The following is a 19293-nucleotide window of genomic DNA, read 5'->3' on the forward strand; positions in this document are numbered from 1 at the left end:
GATGTCAGTCTGGGACACCTACTGAGGAGCGTTGTGAGATGTGCAGCTCAAAAACCTCCTTATTTATCTGATACTGTCGTCAGTAAAACCCCTCATTTCAGCCTCTGCCGGAAACGCTTCATTTCAGGTACTGTCTCTTTAAGACCCCTCCCCAAGTGCCCACTCTCCTCTGATTGGCCAGCTCTGTTTGCGGTCGTAGGGACATTTGAGTGAAGCTGTATTCAGGAGCTCCTCTGAAGGTCCAAGTTTCAGAGTTGGAGAGTCATTCTTCTGACTTCAGTGTGTTCGGCTGCTTTCAGAAAGTCTGAATGTTGAAACAACAACGACAAACAACGTGGACGCTGCTAAAAAGATGTGTGAAAAATCAACTGTTGGGAGTTATATCTGAGCAAAATGTTGCGAGCAAACTAACGCTAACAAAACTTCTTTTGCCCTCCAATGTTTGTTTTTTTTTTCAAAGATTTTTTTTGGGGCTTTTTGTGCCTTTAATGGAGAGATAGGAAAGTGGATATAGTTGGAAATCAGGGAGAGAGAGAGAGTGGGGAATGACATGCAGGAAAGGAGCCACAGGTGGGATTTGAACCTGGGCCGCCCGCTTGGGGCGCGTGCACTAACCATTGCACCACCAGCACCTCATTGCCCCCAAAAGTTGATAAGGAATCTGAAATTCAAGTCGGCATGTTGGCCACCTCATTCTTTTCAAGATTTTTATTTGTCACATGCTCATACAGATGTGCAGTGAAATGTAAGGACTGTTCCGCAAGGCCATGCAATAAACACTCAAATTACTAATACACATATATACAGTAAAATAGAAATATAATGTAAAAAATTAAAAAATAATTATTTGAATGTATAAAATATAGAGTAATGTAAACAGTGTGAAGTGTCCAGGGTTCAGTAAAATAGAATATAATGTAAAAATTAAAAAAAATAATTATTTGAAGTTTTCAGTTTCCAACGATGATCTGAGTTTCAGAGTTGTTCTGACTTGAGCAGGCGCATTTTAAAACTCGGAAATGTGTCCGACACCAGATGAATGCAGGGTTAGCTTCTGGGTGGGCGTGTCCTCGAAAGAGCAGAAGGAAACCACGTCCAGGGATTAAGCCAACAACTGTGTTTTTTGTGTTTAGAAAAATGCTGCCGAGGTTTAGTTTGTATGTCCAAAAACGTAAAATCGTATCTTTTTAAGATCTCCTTTAAAAACACAAATATATAAAACAGCATGTTTGTTTTTTCTGCAGTGACGGAGGAGAGCAAAGAGGGCGACGCCTTTGGAAACTTCTTGACGGAGAGGCGGGAGGTGGTCCAGGTCCGAAACAGAAAGTGTGAGATGCCTGAGGGGCCGTGACCTCTGACCTCTGCATCCTGATGTAACACTCTACCATGAAGAAAAGCATTGTCAGAATGCAGGCGAGGGAAATGAAAAAGCTCCAAAAGAGACAGACGATCGCTCGGAGCAGAAACTGTGGAGCTGCAGCCGACTCGTCATGAGAGGTTGTTGTTTTTCTCCTCCGACGCTCCGATATGAAACCTGAACTCAAACGTTCATGTCGCTCGTTCAGACGAGCAGAATGGCCGCTCGTCCCAGACGCTCCTTCCCTCAAAGAGAGTTATATTTTTATATCAGAAAAGACTCTTCTATTCTACTTCTGTGTTTTTTCAATGGTGTCGATCTTTGTTTGTGAATTTATGATTTCAAAATAAAAGCTTTTAGTTGAAAACGTGTTTGTTGTTTTGACTGCTATATGACATTTATTTTACCATGAGGCCCCACTAGCATCGTTAGCTGTTTGTAAGCTAAATAGCTAACGTCATGCTAACTTTAAGGTGGAGTTAAAGCATGATTTAAACAGTGTGTTACTTACAAGCACATCGTCATGGAGATATGAGCTGTTACTAAACATTTGAAGCCACTAGCTGAGAGGTGTAACTGTTTTTAGTAAACTGAACTCAGTGGCGCCTGCAGGTTTTTAATTTCATGTGGCGCTGGTGTTTGGTGAATGTGCCCCATGTGCAGAGGCCGGATGTCCGTGCAGGTTGCCCGGGTTCGAGTCCAGCGTGTGGCTCCTTTCCCTCATGTCGTTCCCCGCTCTCTCTCCCTGGTTTCCGGCTCTGTCCTCTGTTCTGTCTCTACAGTGGAGGCATGAAAATCCCCCAAACAAATTAGAAAAAGTTATAATTTCATAGAACGCACAAGAGCCCTTTAAATCCTAGTTTCCCATGCAGAAACCATCTCATAGGCGAGCAAGAGAACCCAAAACACACTTTTTTTAAAGCACATCATCAGCTGTTTTCACGTACACTCCTGAAAATATCCAGATCATTTCAGGAGGACTGCTCTGGGGTTAAATACTTGGGAGTCTGGCAGGAGAAACTCAGAGTGAAAAATACGGCCGTTTGAGTTTTTCAGGAGTTTTCTGCAAGTGTGAAAGCTCTAATACGTTGTTTTTTTCCAGGCAGGCAGTTTATGCTGACATTATTGAGTTTGTGCTGTAGTCGAAATGTGTTTCTGATGTTTTGTCCTCTCAGTGAGTTTACTCTGAGCATCTCTCTGAATGGAAGAACTAAACACCACTCACTCTTTAAAGGCTGATTTTTGTTCTCTGGTCTTTCTGGTGGCGTTGATCAGTGTGGCATTGATCTGTGGCTGCTGGCAGAAGCTGCTGCTCGTGTTTTATCAGCTCTCATTCATGTCCGAGCTCTGTGAATGGATGCAGATTCTCCGCCCGCCGACCATCTGCCAACCCGCTCCTCCGTTCCCTCTGCCTACACGCTCGCTGAGATCCGGCAGCGTGGTCCGCACTGAAGAGCGGCTGACTCACTTTCCACTCACAGCTTTCAAAAAGCACATGCACAACATCTCAAGTGCTGCACTTCAGCATCATTTTTAGGCACTTAACTTCAGTCTTTTCTTTTTATGCAACTTTCCATATCATCTCAGTGGGAATATTTGGTCAGTTTGATGTTGTGCATTTATCTGGCAGCTGAGACTACTTCATGAACTAAGGTTTGTACAGAGAAAAACATATATATATAAGATATGAATAAAATAGTGTCTTAAATTACAATACCAAACATTTTAAACAAGTGCATCAAAGTGAAATTCCTAACTAGTTGCAATCCTGGGGGGAAATTGCTAAAAATGATCTCCACATTAACCAAATTCAACGCTTTGATCCTATTTTTTTTAAATAAATGCATGAGTAATAATAATGTAACAATAGAACTTTTAATTTCAGGGGACAGTTAGTACCTTTAGTTCATAACTTGTCCTGATAATACTCTGCAGGACTTAAAGGTCTCATATTCTCCTCCTCTTCAACCAGTGTAAATAAGTCTCAGAGCTCCTCAAAAACATGTCTGTGAAGTTTCTTGTTCTAAATCCACTCTGATCCTGTATTTGATCATGCCTATAAACCCCTCTATTTCAGCCCTGCTCAGAACAGGCTGTTTCTGTGTCTGTACCTTTAAATATGTAAATGAGCTGTGTCTGACCACGCCCCCTCTCTGGAAGGGCTTGGGTGTCTCGGTGCTTTCTCGCTCCATGTCCTATTTTTTACGGTGAGAAGGCAGACTCAGAGGGCAGAACAAACACCTAGCTGTGGGAGTGTCACGCACCTGGGGGGAGGGGTTACTGCCCTTTGTGATGTCATGAAGGGAAAATCTCCAAACGGCCTGTTTGAGCACACATTTTCTGAAAAGTGGAGCAGGCAAAAGACGGAGAGGATGGACTTTTCTCATCATTGGGGGGTTTGTAGACGGACTACGGACACATGTTAGAGTTAGAGAAACATGAAGTATTTTTCACTGTTAGGTTCTTTTTTGTTCAAGTATGGAATCTGAATTCTACCTCCTTAGTTTTTTCCACCTCCTTCAAGAGGAGAACAGAGCCCGATCCCAGCAGAAAGAGCTGGTAAAGAGGCAGAAGAGGCCTGCACAATTTATACTGAGGAGATACTGCACCCAAAATGAATGTTGAATTTAACCTTTAAATGTCCAAAGGGCTGTGATCACACCAGCAGTGTTGTTCTTCTGTCTGTCTCACAGGTGACTTTCTGGAAGTGTCCGCCTGTAGCAGCATTGACTCACCTCCGCTGAAATTCAGCCCCCTCTGCTGTCTGTTCTCTCTCTCCTACTCTGCCTGCAGCTCACTCGCCCCTCCCTCGCCCCTCGCCCCTCTCCCCCCTCCCCCCTCTCTGTCTCTCCTCCTCCTCCTCAGTGGGCTGCAGACACGAGCAGAAACAAAAACGCTGAGAGTCACGACGACTCGCCGACACAAATAAAACACACGACTGCTGACAGAGAGTCAGTCAGGCTGCTCATTCTCATTCATACGGGGGATGAGCAGCACACACACACTAACACTGCTAAACTGGTTTTAACTGGTTTAAACTGACAGGCAGCAACATCAATCTTTCAGTTCAAATGTCCTCCTTAAGGGAAATCTATTAGAGACGCCTGATCAGTGATCTTTATCCTGAACAGATCATCTTTAAACCCCTGTGTGAAAATACAGCTTTTATTTAAGCTAAAATAAAATGGGAATATTGTATATTTCTGTGTACTGAATAGATAAATCACCCATGAGATGATGCTAGATGATTAATAAGGACGTAAAGAGGAAAATTACAAGTTATTTCAATCTGAATCAGAATCGGGTTTATCACAATGCCCAGTACACATATGATGAATCTGACTTGATGCTTTGGTGCAAAACAAAAGTAGTATACAAATGTAAAAAGGCCAATAAACAGAAGTGCTCTTACTGGCAAGGAACTTACATATCCATCCATCCATCCATTATCTATACTGCTTTTCCCGTTCAGGAACAGGTGGCTGGAGCAGATCCCAGCTGTCATTGGGCGAGAGGCGGGGTTACACCCTGGACTGATCACCAGCCAATCACAAGGCTGACATTTAGAGACAGACAACCAGCCACACCCACATTCACACCTATGGACAATTTAGAGTCACCAGTTAACCTAACGAGCATGTCTTTGGACTGTGGGAGGAAGCCGGAGTACATGCACACCACAAGGCGATGTCCGACAGGGTTGTAAACATTCAAACTGGGCCCCTCCTCCTGAGCTCATCGCCACCAGAACACACTCACCCTCGCCTGCAGCATCACCTTTCTATGCACGACCTGAAACGTCAAGTTATTTGCAATCGTGGAAAAGCGGATAATTTAGCAGGCCAGCACAAGCTAACCACTAACCACCGGAGGTGTTTTGCACCTGCCTGTTTCAACAGAAAGCAGACAAACTCTGCGTCGCTCTTCATCCCGAGCCGCTCCTTAAGCGCCAGGAAAGCCAACCCAAGGTTCACCCCCGTTTCAGAACGAGCTTGGCATTTCACCCTCACCCTATTTTCTCTTCTTTGCTGCTTTGTCATCCAGTCTGCAGGGTCTCTGCAGACACAGTCACCACCACACATGTATGGAGGTCCGTCAGTGATGATTGAGCTATAAGTCTATATTACATTTTTTATTATTATTATGCTACAGACTCCCCCTTTAAATAAATCTCATGCCCCACTTTACCCCTGATATTTTCATGGCAGATGAAGTTACAAGACTCTGAAGCTACGATGACATTTCTTACCTTTCTCTCGAGGCTACGTGTAATACAGGTGAGCAGGAAATACACTGAAGCAGCGTCATTATATGAACAAAGAGCGTCACTGGTAAACTGATTAACGTCATCAGCCCCTGTGAATTTTCCTGAATATTACCTCACATCGGCTCACTCAGACTTCTTGCAGAAATTTAACCTGGGGGGAGCGTATGCCAAAAAAGTCAAGGGAGGATTTCAGCCATTTGCATTCACACATGTAGCTCACCTCGATCATTTCAGGACATTTGTGAAAGGGGCGTTAGATTCGCTGCAAGGCTCAGTCTGCTTTTAAATCTCAATCTTTAATTAATTCAACCCTTAACATTTATATTCAATGGCGAGAGCATTTCAAATCCGGCTACAGCTGAACTCTGGATCTCCAGATGTTGGAATAAAGAGGTTGGCTCTACAAACACACATTTTTAATTCACCCACAACACACTTTTTAAAAATGAATCCCAATTTTGGTGACAGTCTGCATGACTTCAATCAAACGATTATCTATGATTCAACACATTCCCTTGATGATCTTGCTGGTTTTTTTTCTTCCCCACAAGAGAGGCAGTGTTTCCTGGGAGTCTAAACTCGGGGCAAAACTGTGACTTTTCACGTGAAAGATGATTTGAAGTGAGGAAAGCAGAACATTTGTGCTATAAATCTAATTTAAATCAGGGTATGTGTTGCAAAAAAAGCCTTTTAGATAATCAAACAAAGAGGTGACATCACCTTTAACGATGGCATCATCACACATGCAGACACACACATACCTCAGACTATTTTTTCTAACTCTCTCCTCAAACTAAATTATTGATGATATTTTTTTCTATCTATCCCCGTCTTTCCTTATGGTCACATTTCCATGACATCACTGCGTCGAGCTCAGTGCAGTGACCTCATTGCCAGTGACATCATCGCCTGCACTTTGAGATGATGTCATTCTTCTCGTAAATCTGCTGCTGTTTGTCTTCAAGAGAAACCTGCAGAGCCAGAGCACCCTCCCCCCCTACCCCTTTCACCCCCAACGTGTTTACATATCACATCTCGACTCATCTCTATTTTATTTGGATCTATATCAATTTATACTATTCTCCTCTGTTTCATTTTCAGTTCTGCCCGGCAACAACGCTGCACGCAGCTCTTTAAAAAAACATGGTGCTGCAGATGTGTCGTCGTTTCTGCTGAATCCTTAACCTCATGTGACTTCAAAGACACACACACACACACAGTGGGGCTATGAGAGCTTGCAGCTGATTGGCTGTAAGTGACATCATCAGTTGGGATGTGGAGGTTTCTCTCTCCTCTTGATGCTGCAGCCTCCCACTCTTCTAACCACCTCCACACACACACACACACACACACACACACACACACACACACACACACACGCACACACACACACCGCACCTACACACACGCACACAATCCATACACACTGCAGCTGCATTACATCATCTGGTTAGGTATGAGGAGTAGAAGAGAAACAGGGTGGGAGAACACTGTGTTCTGCTGTGGTGCATGATGGGAAATGTAGTCCTTTGACACTCGTATCCGTGGTTACATTTCTTCATATTTTTTAAATAAATTTTAAACATGAATATTGATTTTATTGTTCCAGGAGCATCTGTGATCCTACCTGTTTTATTATAATGTGTTTTTCACCAAAGACGTTTGTTTATCTATTAACAGAAAAACTGTTGCAGCCGAGGTCTGTAGGGGTAACATTTAAGAAGATTGCAAAAAAACCGAACACCTTATGAGAGACTGCAGATGTGCGCATGATGTCAGAGGTCAAACCGGAGAGCTCAGCTGTTGTTACTTGTTGATGTAATATTCTGGATTGTATTCAACACAGAAAAACTGCATGTGCATTTGAATATCCTTTTTCCTTTCCTCATAATTTTGTGACAATAAAAAGAGAACGTCCAGGTGGACAGGTCACATAAAGGCTCTGCATTCTGGAGCTTATCTGAAACAAACAGAGCGCTACTCAAACCTGAAATCCATTAAATGTGACTGAGTTAAATGAAGGAAGAACAGCAACATCCTGACTTTTAAATCCAGATTATCTGGAATCAAATGGAGCCCTGAAGACTGATTGTGTTTTTCCTTTCTGTCTCTGTGTGTTTGTGTGTGTGGGTCAGCTACAACTGGGCCGACCTGGCCAGTCTCCCAGGTGTAGACTATTTAAGTACGGGCAGTCACCCCCTCCTTTCGTTCTGATCCACCCTCAGCGTCACACCATCACCACAGCTCCTCATCACACTGATGAACACAATCTTTGTAAATGGTTGATATTTTTGGTATTTTGTATTAAATTTTACATCGTTTAGTGAAAACAGTGCGTTTCCTTGAGCCGGGTCGTGCCAAGTGACACGTCATTAAATAATCAAACGTTGCTTTTCCATTAAAATCACAATCTTTGTTCTCTTGCATTCACACGATGAACGATCCAAAGCGCAGCCTCTTTGCGTGGTTTCTTTTCTTCGATGTGTTTGAATGAAAGCGAGGAGTGATAGACGGTCCTCTTGGCTGTCAACCAGAGCAACAGATGGAGGCGTGAGCACCCAATCCCAGATCTGTGTGTGTGTGTGTGTGTGTGTGCGTGTGTGTGTGTGTGTGTGTGTGTGTGTGTGTGTGTGTGTGTGTGTGTGTGTGTGTTTGTGTGTGTGTGTGGTGAGTCGGGATGAGTAACAGTTCACTGTCAGACTTTAAATTTAGCTCTGACATTTCCTCAGAGTACTTCAACCCCGACAAACCAGATGAAACCAGACCGGCTGGATCCGACCAGATCGTGTTCTACCGCCATGTTTTAGAAGTTTGTTTTACTTTCAGGATTTGATGCATTCTTACATGCATTAAGAAAGCGTCTGTATATGTTCCTGTGTGTGTGTTTCTGAATACTGAGGTGTGTCAGGTGATGCTTCGGCCTGGGGCCTATGTAAGCTGTTTGCAGGATATTGTATTTACATGTATAAATATATGGAAGACAAACGATGTAATGCCTTATGCATTATACTAACACAGATTAACTGCATGTACTTAGTTTTGAAAGATGTTGGTCATACATTAGCCTCCTCTGCTGTTGCACAGATTCTTTTTGTTTTTCATTTTAAGGGGTCTAAATAAGTTAAAGATATCAAAGATTTTGAGGTTCAAAAACATAATTCAGTGGACTCCTCTGAGGCAGAATCCAAAGACACTAGTGTTGTAGTCAAGACCACACTAACCAAGACCAGAGTGCTCCAAAACCGGACAAGTCCAAGACCAAGACCAAGACCAAGACCAATGCAGGTCAGGTCTGGAGAGACTGAGACAAGACCAAGGTAGGGCGAGACCGAGACAAGACCAAGACCAAGACCAAGACCAAGACCAAGACCAAGACCAATGTAGGGGGGAGACTGAGACAAGACCAAGACCAAGGCAGGGCGAGACTGAGACAAGACCAAGAACAAGACCAAGGCAGGGCGAGACCGAGACAAGACCAAGACCAAGACCAAGACCAAGACCAAGACCAAGACCAAGACCAAGACCAAGGCAGGGAGAGACCGAGACAAGACCAAGACCAAGGCAGGGAGAGACAGAGTCAATACCAAGACCAATGCAGGGAGAGACAGAGACAAGACCAAGAACAAGACCAAGGCAGGGCGAGACCGAGACAAGACCAAGACCAAGACCAAGACCAAGACCAAGACCAAGGCAGGGAGAGACCGAGACAAGACCAAGACCAAGGCAGGGAGAGACAGAGTCAAGACCAAGACCAAGACCAAGGCATGGGGAGACCGAGACAGAGTCAAGACCGAGACATTTAGGGATGGAGACCGAGAGAAGACCAAGGCAGGGCAGGACAGTGGTGGTCTCGACCACTCGTGATTTAAAAAATATTATTATTATTGTTGTGGATTTGAAGATCATGAACAATTTCTAAAAAAAAAAAAAAAAAAGTGTAGGTATTTCTCTTCGCATGTTTTTTACTTCTTCTTTTATAAGTGCTGCAGTTCAATGTTTTGAACAGATGACTCCTAGTTTTCCTGACACTCTACTTTTCTTTAACGCTCGACACAAAGCTCAGATTCTGTGTAAGATGAAGAGCATCATGATTCTCTGAACCTCTTCAGACTCTGATGAAGATCTTTCTGTCAGTAATGTGGAGAAATCCTCTGAAATAAACCCCCACTGCTCTGAACCCCCTCTGCCTCCTCCTCCGCCTCCTCCCCCTCACTCTGCCTAAATTAACCAATCACGGGCCAGTCTGCTGCCAGCCAATCAGGAGGCTCGTAGGTGATGTCATGCAGCAGACTGCTGTTTGGTGCTGAAGCTGCTGAGCTGCAGATCTTCATTCTGAACAGAGAGACCGAGCATCACTGCAGGGTGAGTACAGACGCACACATTTACACTTTTATATCCACATGTTTTTGTGATTTGTTTGTTTTTATTGCTTTAGTTTTCTGCATGTTTGCAGCTCAGAAACCTGCAGCCTCTTTCAGACAGACATTTGAAAAGCCGGTTTCCCTTCATCTGATTGTGCTCTCTTCTTTATATTTTCTAATTCTGCAGTTTGAGTTCAACACTTTCATACTTTCTTTCTTTCCATCGCTGCTTCATTGTTCCCTGCTTCTTTGTTTGAATGATTAGTTTAGTGTTTGAGCTGCGTGCATCGCACTCGCTCTTCTCTGCAGAAGGTGATGCGCTTACTGGCAACAATGACATCATCGTTTAGACCCTGCACACACACACACACACACACACACACACACACTGTCACACAAAGACACAAATGCATAAAGCTTTACAAAGGCGTTTGCATTCGTCCCTAAATCAGAAATGATTAAAAAGTAAGTTGGAATTTTACAAACAGATTTGGTTTTTTTTAGGCTTTTCAACAGAAAAACAACAAATCTGATCCTGTTTCTGTAACGAACTGGAGACGTGCAGCTTTTCTCTTTTAGAAATATCTGCATCATATGGCTCAGAATGTGATTTTTGTGTGTTGAAAGTATTTTAGAATATCTGAGAAGTATGTTTGATATGTGGACAGAAGCTGCAGCTCGAGCAGTTGTGCACAGCTTCAGCTCCTTTGTTTGAATGTTTCTCTCACTTTATGCACAAAATGAGTTTGTAAACTACCTGAGAGCACATCCAGGAAACTTTGAGGATGAAGCTGCTGCTGTTGTTGTTCAGTCTGGAGAGTTTGTGCAGCCGCAGGATGATGTGATCATTGGATGATTCATGCTCTGAATCTCTAAATTTAAACTCCTGCGGCGCGTCATGTCTCTGTTGTTTGTGGCTCATTTTTGTTTTCACACTTTGGATGAGTTCATTTTAAACGCAACTGAATCAAAAACAGTTATTACTCAGTTATCAGTGAATGACTCAACTCAAAGATCTGGTGAAATCTGACCTTTAGATTTAAAATTAAAAAAAATTCAGTCTTATTTTTAGTCTCTGAACGTCTGCAGGAACGTGCAGAGACCCCAGACAGATTTAGTAATTGTTTAGCACGGAAGAAATCATCCAGGACTTTAGACTGCACACTTTTGGTTGAACGAAGAACTGCAGGTAAACGAGCCAAACCAAGAAAATAAAGCATTCAAGAGGATTTCCAGAACAAGCTTCAAAGAAAACTTTAAAATTACTTTAAACTCCAGCTGATGAAGGTCTTGTGTTTATTGTGCACAGAGAGCTCTGCTGGTGTTTTTTCATATCCCTCTTCTTGTTTACTTACTCAACAGACTTTGCACTGTGGGACTTTTTATGCACAGGTTTAGTTTGGCTAGCAGACTGTTCTGATCAGTCATTGTGTTAAATTGCATCCTGATATTTTCAGACTCTGACTGACTTGTGATGAAAACAAACGTCAGGAGGGTGGATGTGATATCTCATAGTAACCTCATGTTAAAAAAAAACACAGTAACAAAGTCACACAGCCATGCTTATAGAGGAAATTAGATTTTCAATGCTGAGTTTTAAAGACCAGAAACATGACATTCACACTTGTTTTCACTAATGATCTTTAAACTGGTACCTAAATCAGAGGTCATAGAAAGATTCTAAATTGTTCCAAATGAAGCAGCAAGTTGCATTTGATCCTTGGGCTTTTGATAATGGCTTTTAGTCATTCTTGTTTTCAGTTGTCACCTTTTCATTCCTAATTTCTGCCTGTTTTTATTTTCAAGGCATGTGTGTATGTGTTCCCATAAAGCAAACTCTGGCTTTGATAGATGCTTTGCCAAAAAACTTTTTATATTACAAGAATATTTATATACTGGATGTTCTTTACCATCCTGCTAAAAGCTGCTCCAGCTCCAGCTTCTGTTTCAGCTCAGTGTTTCCTGGGCAGAGTATGACTGTTATTTTACTGGATTAAATTTAACACAAGTGTTATGTCTCTCCTCAGGAACAGAGTCTACCTCACCACAGTGTCCTTGATAGAAATCAGCAGCAGCAGGATGACTCTAGCAGGTATTTTACTATTTCTGACTGATTGGTTCCTTGGTTGTGTTATGTGTTGATCATTTGGCTCACCTACAGTTTTTCCTCTATGTGTCTCCCTCTGAATGTTGCAGCATACAGAGAGAAGATGCGAGAGCTCCCTCTGGTGTCTCTCTTCTGCTCCTGCATCCTCCCTAAATTCAAAGAGACCACAGCCGATAAGAATGAAGGTCAGCAGCACTCTTTTCACGTTATTACTCCCACCTGCCAGTTCCAATCTAAAAAGAGTCAAAAATCAAGATTAACTCTAAACATGTTTCTTCTTATTAAGTTAACAGTCACCTGGGAAGCCATATGTGGCTAAAACCCTCAGGGTTTTTATTTATTTATATTAAAGTGTTTTCATGGTCCTTTGTTCTTCTTCCAGCAGGCGTGGTGGACTTGAACTTATGCAACATCCGGGACATGGAGGTGATCGAGCTGAGCAAAAGGGCGAGCGGCCAGGCCTTTGAGGTCATCCTGAAGCCACCAACCTTTGATGGTGGCCCCGAGTTGAGGGCGACCACGCCGCCTCGTGGGAAACCCTCGCTGGAAGAGATCCAGAAGAAACTGGACGCGGCACAGGAGAGGAGGAAGGTATGTGAGCTTTGGAGATTATTTTAATAACAGCTAGGAGTCGACAGATTTGTTCCACTGTTAAGACCACAAGGCTCAGAGTCTACAGTAACACTTACATATCTATGAGGCGGTACTTGGTACTTGGTACTTGGTTTTATTTAACCTAGTAATTAACCCTTTGAGATCAAGATCTCTTTCACAAGGGTGACCTGGCCAAGAGGGCAGCAGCACACATCACAATAAACATTACATGATTGAGAAACCAACAATTAAAATGTGCAAATTGTAAAATGATTACATCAGTATGCAAATGAAATACAACTTTACCTTTTTAGTTTTGTGTTAGCATGCTAAAATATATCACCAGTAAACAAAAAATACAAGTGGAACTGATGACAGTTCAGTTTTGCTGCAGGTTTTTTGGTCATAACCCAAAATACTGGACAGATTGAAAAGTCAACCTGATTATTTCACTTCAGGAACATTAATGCATAATCCAAGTCTCCAGGTTTAGTCCTCTGCTGTATGAGAATGTCTGTACAAAATGTCATGGCAATCAATCCAACCATTGTTGAGATATTTGAGACTGGACTTCAACAAAAAAGTAGTGGCCACAGAATTGAACCCTGAGGAACCCCGTTGTTGTTTTACAGGCTTTTAAATGATAATTATGGATTGAACCATGAATAGCATTTCATTTAAAATTTGAAGCATATTTTGGCAATGGAACTTTTATTTGGCCATAACTATGATTGAGAGCCTTACATTGGACATCTTTCTTGGTTAGAGAAACGAATAGGACTGAAATTAAATTGACCAAACACGGTTTCCATTTTATTGGTGCAACATCATTTAATTGTCATTTAGAAAAAATGTCACAAGAAAACCAGATTAAAGCTTAAAAAATGATCCCTCTGTCTCCCTCTAGTGTCAGGAGGCGGAGCTGCTGAAACACCTAGCCGAGAGGAGGGAGCATGAGCGTGAAGTCGCTCAGAAAGCTCTGACCAAAGAGCGTCAGGAGCATCGCGCAGATGCCGACAAGGAACAGAGGCAGATGCACTTGAACGCCTCACAGGAGCGGCTGCAGGAGGAGGTGAGGATTGATTACTTGAGAGGTTTTCTCCACATTAAAATATTATTGACTGAGACAGTTCGGATTCTGTTAATGGGAATGAATCACTAAACAGAGTTTTCTTATCTTTGTGTCTTCCAGGACAAGCACAGTGTGGAGGTGAGGAAGAGCTGGAGGCGAAGGAGGGGATTATGGGTAGATGTACTGAGAGCAACTTGAGTGTACAGGAGGAGCCAAAAAAAATAATACTATAGCAAAGTGCTGTTTGAGAATAAGTTCAACATTTTGAAATGTAAACCTGTTTGCTTTACTTCTCTGAGAGCCAAGATGGATTGTAAAGCCAGAGACATTTTACAGATTTATGAGCAGCGTTTCATCTATTGTGCCACTACAAAATTTCCCTTAAAAACATAGATTCCTAGATCTCACTTTTCAATGGATATATTTTTCATTCAGTCCAACTCTGCTATGGATATATGTTGAAAATATTGCTCAAAATTAGTATCAGTTGAAAGTTATTTCTCCAGTAAACTCCAGAAGCATGTGGGTGCCTTTGGATATTGAAGCCATATTTTATTGCGAAAAATGTAGTTCTCAACATGATTTTTGTACTCTTAGACATGTCTTCACTCTTCTAGATTTAGTCATTCATCAGATGATAATCTTATTAGATTTCCCCTCACTGGATCCAAGAAAGTCAAATACTGAAATATTTGCAGTGGCAGTTTAAACAGCAAATCTGAATCTGAAGAAATGTTTTACCTTTGTCCTTCATGTAAGAGTTTGCATGTGTGAGCAGAGTGTTAACTCCGCCCCCTTTCTTCTACCTTCAGGTGTCTTGATGGCCTGATCACAACACAAGCTGAACTTCATTTGGAAGCCATTTTGGAGGGCTGATGGGTGCCGTAAACCAGGCGCTGCCCTGACTTGGAGATTGACAGGAAGCGACTCTGAAAAGAGTGAGAGAAGAAGATAAAGAGGAGGACTGAGGGCGAGGGGAACGTCCTCTGTAATACCAGGACTCTTAACGTGATGAACTCTTTCTTACGAGAAAACTTGTGGAACTGATGATGCTGCGGTTCAGTCATCGATAGATGGATCACAGGCGGTTTAACTGTGTTTGTTGCCCTGCCAACAGTGCCATTGTGTTTATGTATGAGTGGTTATGTATGCATGAAGGATTCGACATCTTCACAACCAAATACAACCGGAACTGAACCCAAAGGAACCCTTACTTAAAAAGGAACTAAGTTTATACAATTTGCACTGGGACTTTTGAACTTCTACTCTCATGTCACAGAGAGAAAAACTTCCTCTGAGGGTGCCAAGGGAATTGGAAATAAATGGGGTAGCCTCTACTTCCTGGAGCTAACCTGAGTCAAGTGGCTTCAACGACTGGACTGTTGAGGTTTTTGCATCGCCTGTAAAACGGAACATCAAACAGAAATGTTTGATCCAAACGAGATAACAAAGTGAGCCTCTGAGAAAGTACCTCAAATCCAGCAAGTTCATCCTCACAGAAACACAGTCAAGACTATGAAGACCAGTCAGTGACTAGTCCGAGCAGTTTTGAGTAAAAATGGGGTCCTTGCACAGATCAAGACCAGTAGAATAGGGGAAATATCGACTTGAATTTGTTGGGATGTAAGATTGATGTAAAAGATAAAGACTGAGTTAGAGACAGTAAAAATAAAAAGTGCAGACGAGTGACATCCGCCATGAGACCTTGAACTAGGTCAGTTTAAAACGTTTAGTCCAATCCCACGCTGAGGAGAAGTCATACCCAAAAAGACAAGTCAGATTAAACAGGGACAGAAACAGAGACAGTGGCGGAGACAAAGCCCTCATGACATCACTTATGTACTACTGTCCTTCTTTCATAACCCGCATATTTAATTTTCCAGTTTCTGCATTTGGTTTTGTCTCATATTTCCTAAATCAGGAAAATAATTAGCATGTTAGCATCGATGCTACCAGCTACAGTTATGAATGTCTGCATTTCTTTCTTGTGTAAACTGGATGATAGGACAATGAGAGTCCTGCTGCATGTTTGTAAGATGTTAGCACAGATCTTTTGCTATGCTACATCAACGACAAACAGATAGCTAGCTCATGCAGACATTAGCTATACTACAGGCTACATACAGGACGCCCTTTCCCCCGAACATGAAACCCTGAATGACTTTTACAGATGAAAAAGTGAGAATTGATTGTGTACATTGTTTACAGATGTTTGTGTGTGTCAGTCTGTTTCCCTGGCAACGTCGATGTAAATGAGTCAGGGTGATGATGATGATGTACAGAAATAGCATTATATTTTAAAATCAAGAATAAAACAATGACACTTTACTTCCTTGTTCGGTTTCTTTTATTGAGTCAACAGCACATACAGCCTCTGAACACTGAATACTTTAAATTGTAATAAATACCCTTCATCATGACGTATAAATAAAAAATGAATTTAAATTAGAATAAAAATAAATAGTTCATAATAAATAAACACATCCAATAATAATAATATGTTAAATATATTGAACTTAGGCTTCAGTTTCTCTGTTTCTCCAGTTTTCTGACTGAAAAAAACAAAAATAAAATTTTAATACCAAAAAAGACTCTGAATTAAATCCAGCACATAGCAAAGCAACGTGCCACAAAAATATCTGTTCTGTAACTTTTAGCCAAAATCATACGAACATCTACACCTAGGGTTAGTTTGTTTCTATGCAGATGATTCATTGTTATACTCTCCTAAATCATAAAATCTTATCGTAGAAACACCTTCAAAACTATTGAACCATTTTATCTAAAAAGCGGTTAAAGATTTAGTTACCCGAAAGCTTTCACTCAAATGTAGTCATTACTTTATATCTTATTACTTCATTTTGACATTTAACTCATAAGACTATTAAATCATAACTTGGACTTTTTATACAGAAGCCCTAAGTGTACATGCTGCATACATTTTTATTTTACTCTGTATTCCTGATTTTCTTTTTTAGATCTTAAAGGACCAATCAGTCGGATATCTAGTGAGTGAAATTATAAAGTGACCTTACTATATAATCAGACATTAAGGAAACATGCTATGTTGAAGTGCTGGCTTCTCTGACAACAATGCAGCAGCCAGTATGTCCTCCTTCTAACTTTAGATTCTGGTCCTGAATGAAATTAATTAGTTATTGCAGGAAAACCAGCGTTATTATGGAATCTTGGATAACTTGGATCACCTGATAAAGAAGTTGAGATCTCAGGAAAATAGCTGAAAGGTACTCATTATCACAGCAAATAAAAGGTGAATAAAAGTTAAATAAAATGTAGGGAAGCATGTCCTCTTGGAGCTTTCATACTTTTAGTCAAAAGTACACTTTTTTAAAAAATGGTTCCTTTTTTATGGCAGTAATTTTTTTCCGTACAGAACTTGCTTTTTGTGTCACACTGATCCAGCAGCTGGTCCGATCTCTGCTGGTCTTCATTGTTGGTGTTTTATGATTGGGCGGACGCAGGTGCAGCCCACAGCGATGAGGCGTGACTCCAGACGGAAGTGGTAGCTGTCATCCGATCCTGACTCCACCCCTGCTGATCTGACCCGGCGCAGCAGCAGCACCTGGTGCATTATGGGTCTGGACTCCAGGCCCAGGTCCTCCTGGCCCTCAGAGTCCAGACATCCCTGCAGCAAACAGCGAGCCTCGGAGAGCACCGGTGGGTACAGAGAGTCATCGCGGGAGATGCTGAGGACGGAGGGAGAGAAGGGACAAACACTATAAATCACTTTATCATAATAACTGGAACATGTACCTCTGAGGGTCAAGTATTTCTGATGCTCATGTTTATATAAATGTGTGTGTGTGTGTGTGTGTGTGTGTGTGTGTGTGTGTGTGTGTGTGTGTGTGTGTGTGTGTGTGTGTGTCTGTGTGTACATTTGTTTGTGTTGTCGTGTGTTTTCATACTTGTACGTCCACGGGGAGATGGAGGCGTTGTGCAGCGGCCTGATGTTTTTGATACGGGAGAACGTGTTGTGGTCGAGCTGCAGGGGGACGGTTTCCAACGATACGCTGCCAGACAACTTCCTGTGGGTCTTCCCTGCATGTTTGGTCACAGCTGCCCCCTCTGTCATCATGGTCATCATCATCATCAACGCCGCTGCCACATAGACAACCTGAGGAAGAGGAGGGGTAGCATGTTAACCTTTGGACTCAACTTATAGAAATAACGTGTTCGTTTTTATGATTCTAAAAGATCATTTTAAACTTGTTTATCCTACAACGTTCTCCATTAGAAGAGATGAGGAAAGAAAATATGATCCCAGCTCTCATTGGTTGGGAGGCGGGGTTACACCCTGGACTGGTCGCCAGCCAATCACAGGGCTGACATGTAGAGACAGACAACCAGCCACACTCACATTCACACCTACGGACAATTTAGAGTCAGAAGTTAACCTAACGAGCATGTCTTTGGACTGTGGGAGGAATCAATGAATTAATACTCCAATAGCAATACAATGTCTTAAGGGCGACCACACCGTAAAACAGGTGTGGTGTGTGTGCCTGTTGACAAGCAGCACCTCTGAGTATGAAGTACTCAGTTTTTGTTTTTGCATTTTTGCATGAGCAAAATTATAGAAACTGTCGACCAGAGTGATGTAAATGTAATCAATAAAACAAAATATATTAAACTTTTTCTGCATGATTCACAACATAAAACGAGCTTGGCTTAATGTTTTATATCTTCCAAATCTTTAAGATTAAAGTTGAAAATCACATAAAAAATTAATTTTATAAACTCAGTGAAGTAAAATATAAAACAAAATGTGCATCTTTTTGATTTATTTTACGTGCAGTGATTTTGTGGAAGCCAAGAGACGTAAAAGCTTGTTAAAGGAATCATGAAAGATGTCACTGTTCATTGTTAATTTAGATTTAATCGATTATTTGTTTTTTTCTCAAATCTCCTCAGATGTGAAAATCTGAAAATGACTTTTCATTATGAGTTTTAATAACCAGCAGGTGCGTAAATATACTTTAATCTTTGTATTCAAATCATTATTTCAGAATGTCTCTTGAACCTTTTAGGCCTCCGTCTGTCTGCACTGTTTATGATTTTCTGCTTTAACACCTCCCATGTCCGTCCTGAACTTTACTTTAAAGATTCTTGAAGACGTTTTAAGACTCAGATCGGGCAGATGAAGAAATGAGCTGATCTTACCGTCAATTTGGAGGAGCTCGATGTCGAAAACATGCTGATTGTGCTTTGAGTTGTCCTTTTTTGGTTCGTCTTCAGATCTGGATTTTTGTAAGATGTTCCAGTCGTCCTCGGGGTCCTCGGGCTCGGCTGGAGGTTCAGGTGATGCTCTGTAATCTGGCGGTTTGATGGTTCTTCTCTCCTGAAGTTCAGAGCTGATCTGTGTCCTCTGCTGGAGTTTCTGTTTGCAGGTGATCTTCCTCTGGTGTTCTGCTGGACATGGCGTCCTCCTCTGTTATTTATCCAGATCGTCGCCAGAGTCAGCGCGACTTCCTCTGGTGATGTCATCACCTTTCCTGTCATCCTTTTACCCCTCCA

At 41.8% G+C, this 19293-nt stretch overlaps 3 protein-coding genes across 5 annotated transcripts in view; 2 read left to right on the forward strand and 1 right to left on the reverse strand.

Moving 5' to 3' along the window:
- gpn1 (GPN-loop GTPase 1) overlaps positions 1 to 1728 on the forward strand; it is a 7971-nt gene extending 6243 nt beyond the window's left edge. The window contains exon 10 of the mRNA XM_061044117.1: positions 1220 to 1728. Coding sequence (XP_060900100.1) covers positions 1220 to 1351 — 132 coding nt within the window. The 3' untranslated portion in view covers positions 1352 to 1728. The remainder of the gene's footprint in view (positions 1 to 1219) is intronic.
- An 8181-nt stretch (positions 1729 to 9909) lies between these two features.
- On the forward strand, positions 9910 to 16086 carry stmn4l (stathmin-like 4, like). 3 transcript variants are annotated; one of them, XR_009673990.1, is made up of 8 exons: positions 9910 to 9986; positions 12013 to 12077; positions 12182 to 12277; positions 12475 to 12683; positions 13594 to 13758; positions 13879 to 13896; positions 14571 to 14693; positions 14726 to 14740. XR_009673990.1 is itself a non-coding variant. In XM_061043941.1 (7 exons), the coding sequence occupies exons 2-7, from the start codon at positions 12065 to 12067 to the stop codon at positions 14577 to 14579; spliced, it is 510 nt and encodes a 169-aa protein (XP_060899924.1). In that variant the 5' UTR covers positions 9910 to 9986; positions 12013 to 12064; the 3' UTR covers positions 14580 to 16086. The 3 variants fall into 3 exon arrangements, 2 of the variants coding, with proteins under 2 accessions (XP_060899924.1, XP_060900030.1); XM_061043941.1 differs by having other exon boundaries at positions 14571 to 16086; XM_061044047.1 differs by having other exon boundaries at positions 12478 to 12683; positions 14571 to 16086.
- Positions 16087 to 16314: 228 nt separating this feature from the next.
- On the reverse strand, positions 16315 to 19293 carry il17a/f1 (interleukin 17a/f1). Its single transcript, XM_061043828.1, has 3 exons — positions 18940 to 19293; positions 17685 to 17893; positions 16315 to 17465 (listed from the first exon to the last, which is right to left on the reverse strand). Exons 1-3 carry the CDS (start codon positions 19276 to 19278, stop codon positions 17207 to 17209), a joined length of 807 nt encoding a protein of 268 aa, XP_060899811.1. The 5' UTR covers positions 19279 to 19293; the 3' UTR covers positions 16315 to 17206.

The sequence above is a fragment of the Labrus mixtus genome, chromosome 1 (genome assembly GCF_963584025.1).
Source record: "Labrus mixtus chromosome 1, fLabMix1.1, whole genome shotgun sequence".
In the NCBI taxonomy this organism is placed as follows: domain Eukaryota; kingdom Metazoa; phylum Chordata; class Actinopteri; order Labriformes; family Labridae; genus Labrus; species Labrus mixtus.

What these genes read in the sequence shown, in the direction of transcription:
- il17a/f1 (XM_061043828.1), bottom strand. Translation starts at nt 19,278, where the DNA reads ATGACAGGAAAGGTGATGACATCACCAGAGGAAGTCGCGCTGACTCTG. An exon ending in CGAGCTCCTCCAAATTGACG is followed by an intron (nt 17,894 to 18,939) that starts GTAAGATCAGCT and finishes CCTCTTCCTCAG; the next exon opens with GTTGTCTATGTGGCAGCGGC. An exon ending in ATCTCCCCGTGGACGTACAA is followed by an intron (nt 17,466 to 17,684) that starts GTATGAAAACAC and finishes CTCCGTCCTCAG; the next exon opens with CATCTCCCGCGATGACTCTC.
- stmn4l (XM_061043941.1), top strand. An exon ending in CACAGCCGATAAGAATGAAG is followed by an intron (nt 12,278 to 12,474) that starts GTCAGCAGCACT and finishes TTCTTCTTCCAG; the next exon opens with CAGGCGTGGTGGACTTGAAC. An exon ending in CGGCACAGGAGAGGAGGAAG is followed by an intron (nt 12,684 to 13,593) that starts GTATGTGAGCTT and finishes GTCTCCCTCTAG; the next exon opens with TGTCAGGAGGCGGAGCTGCT.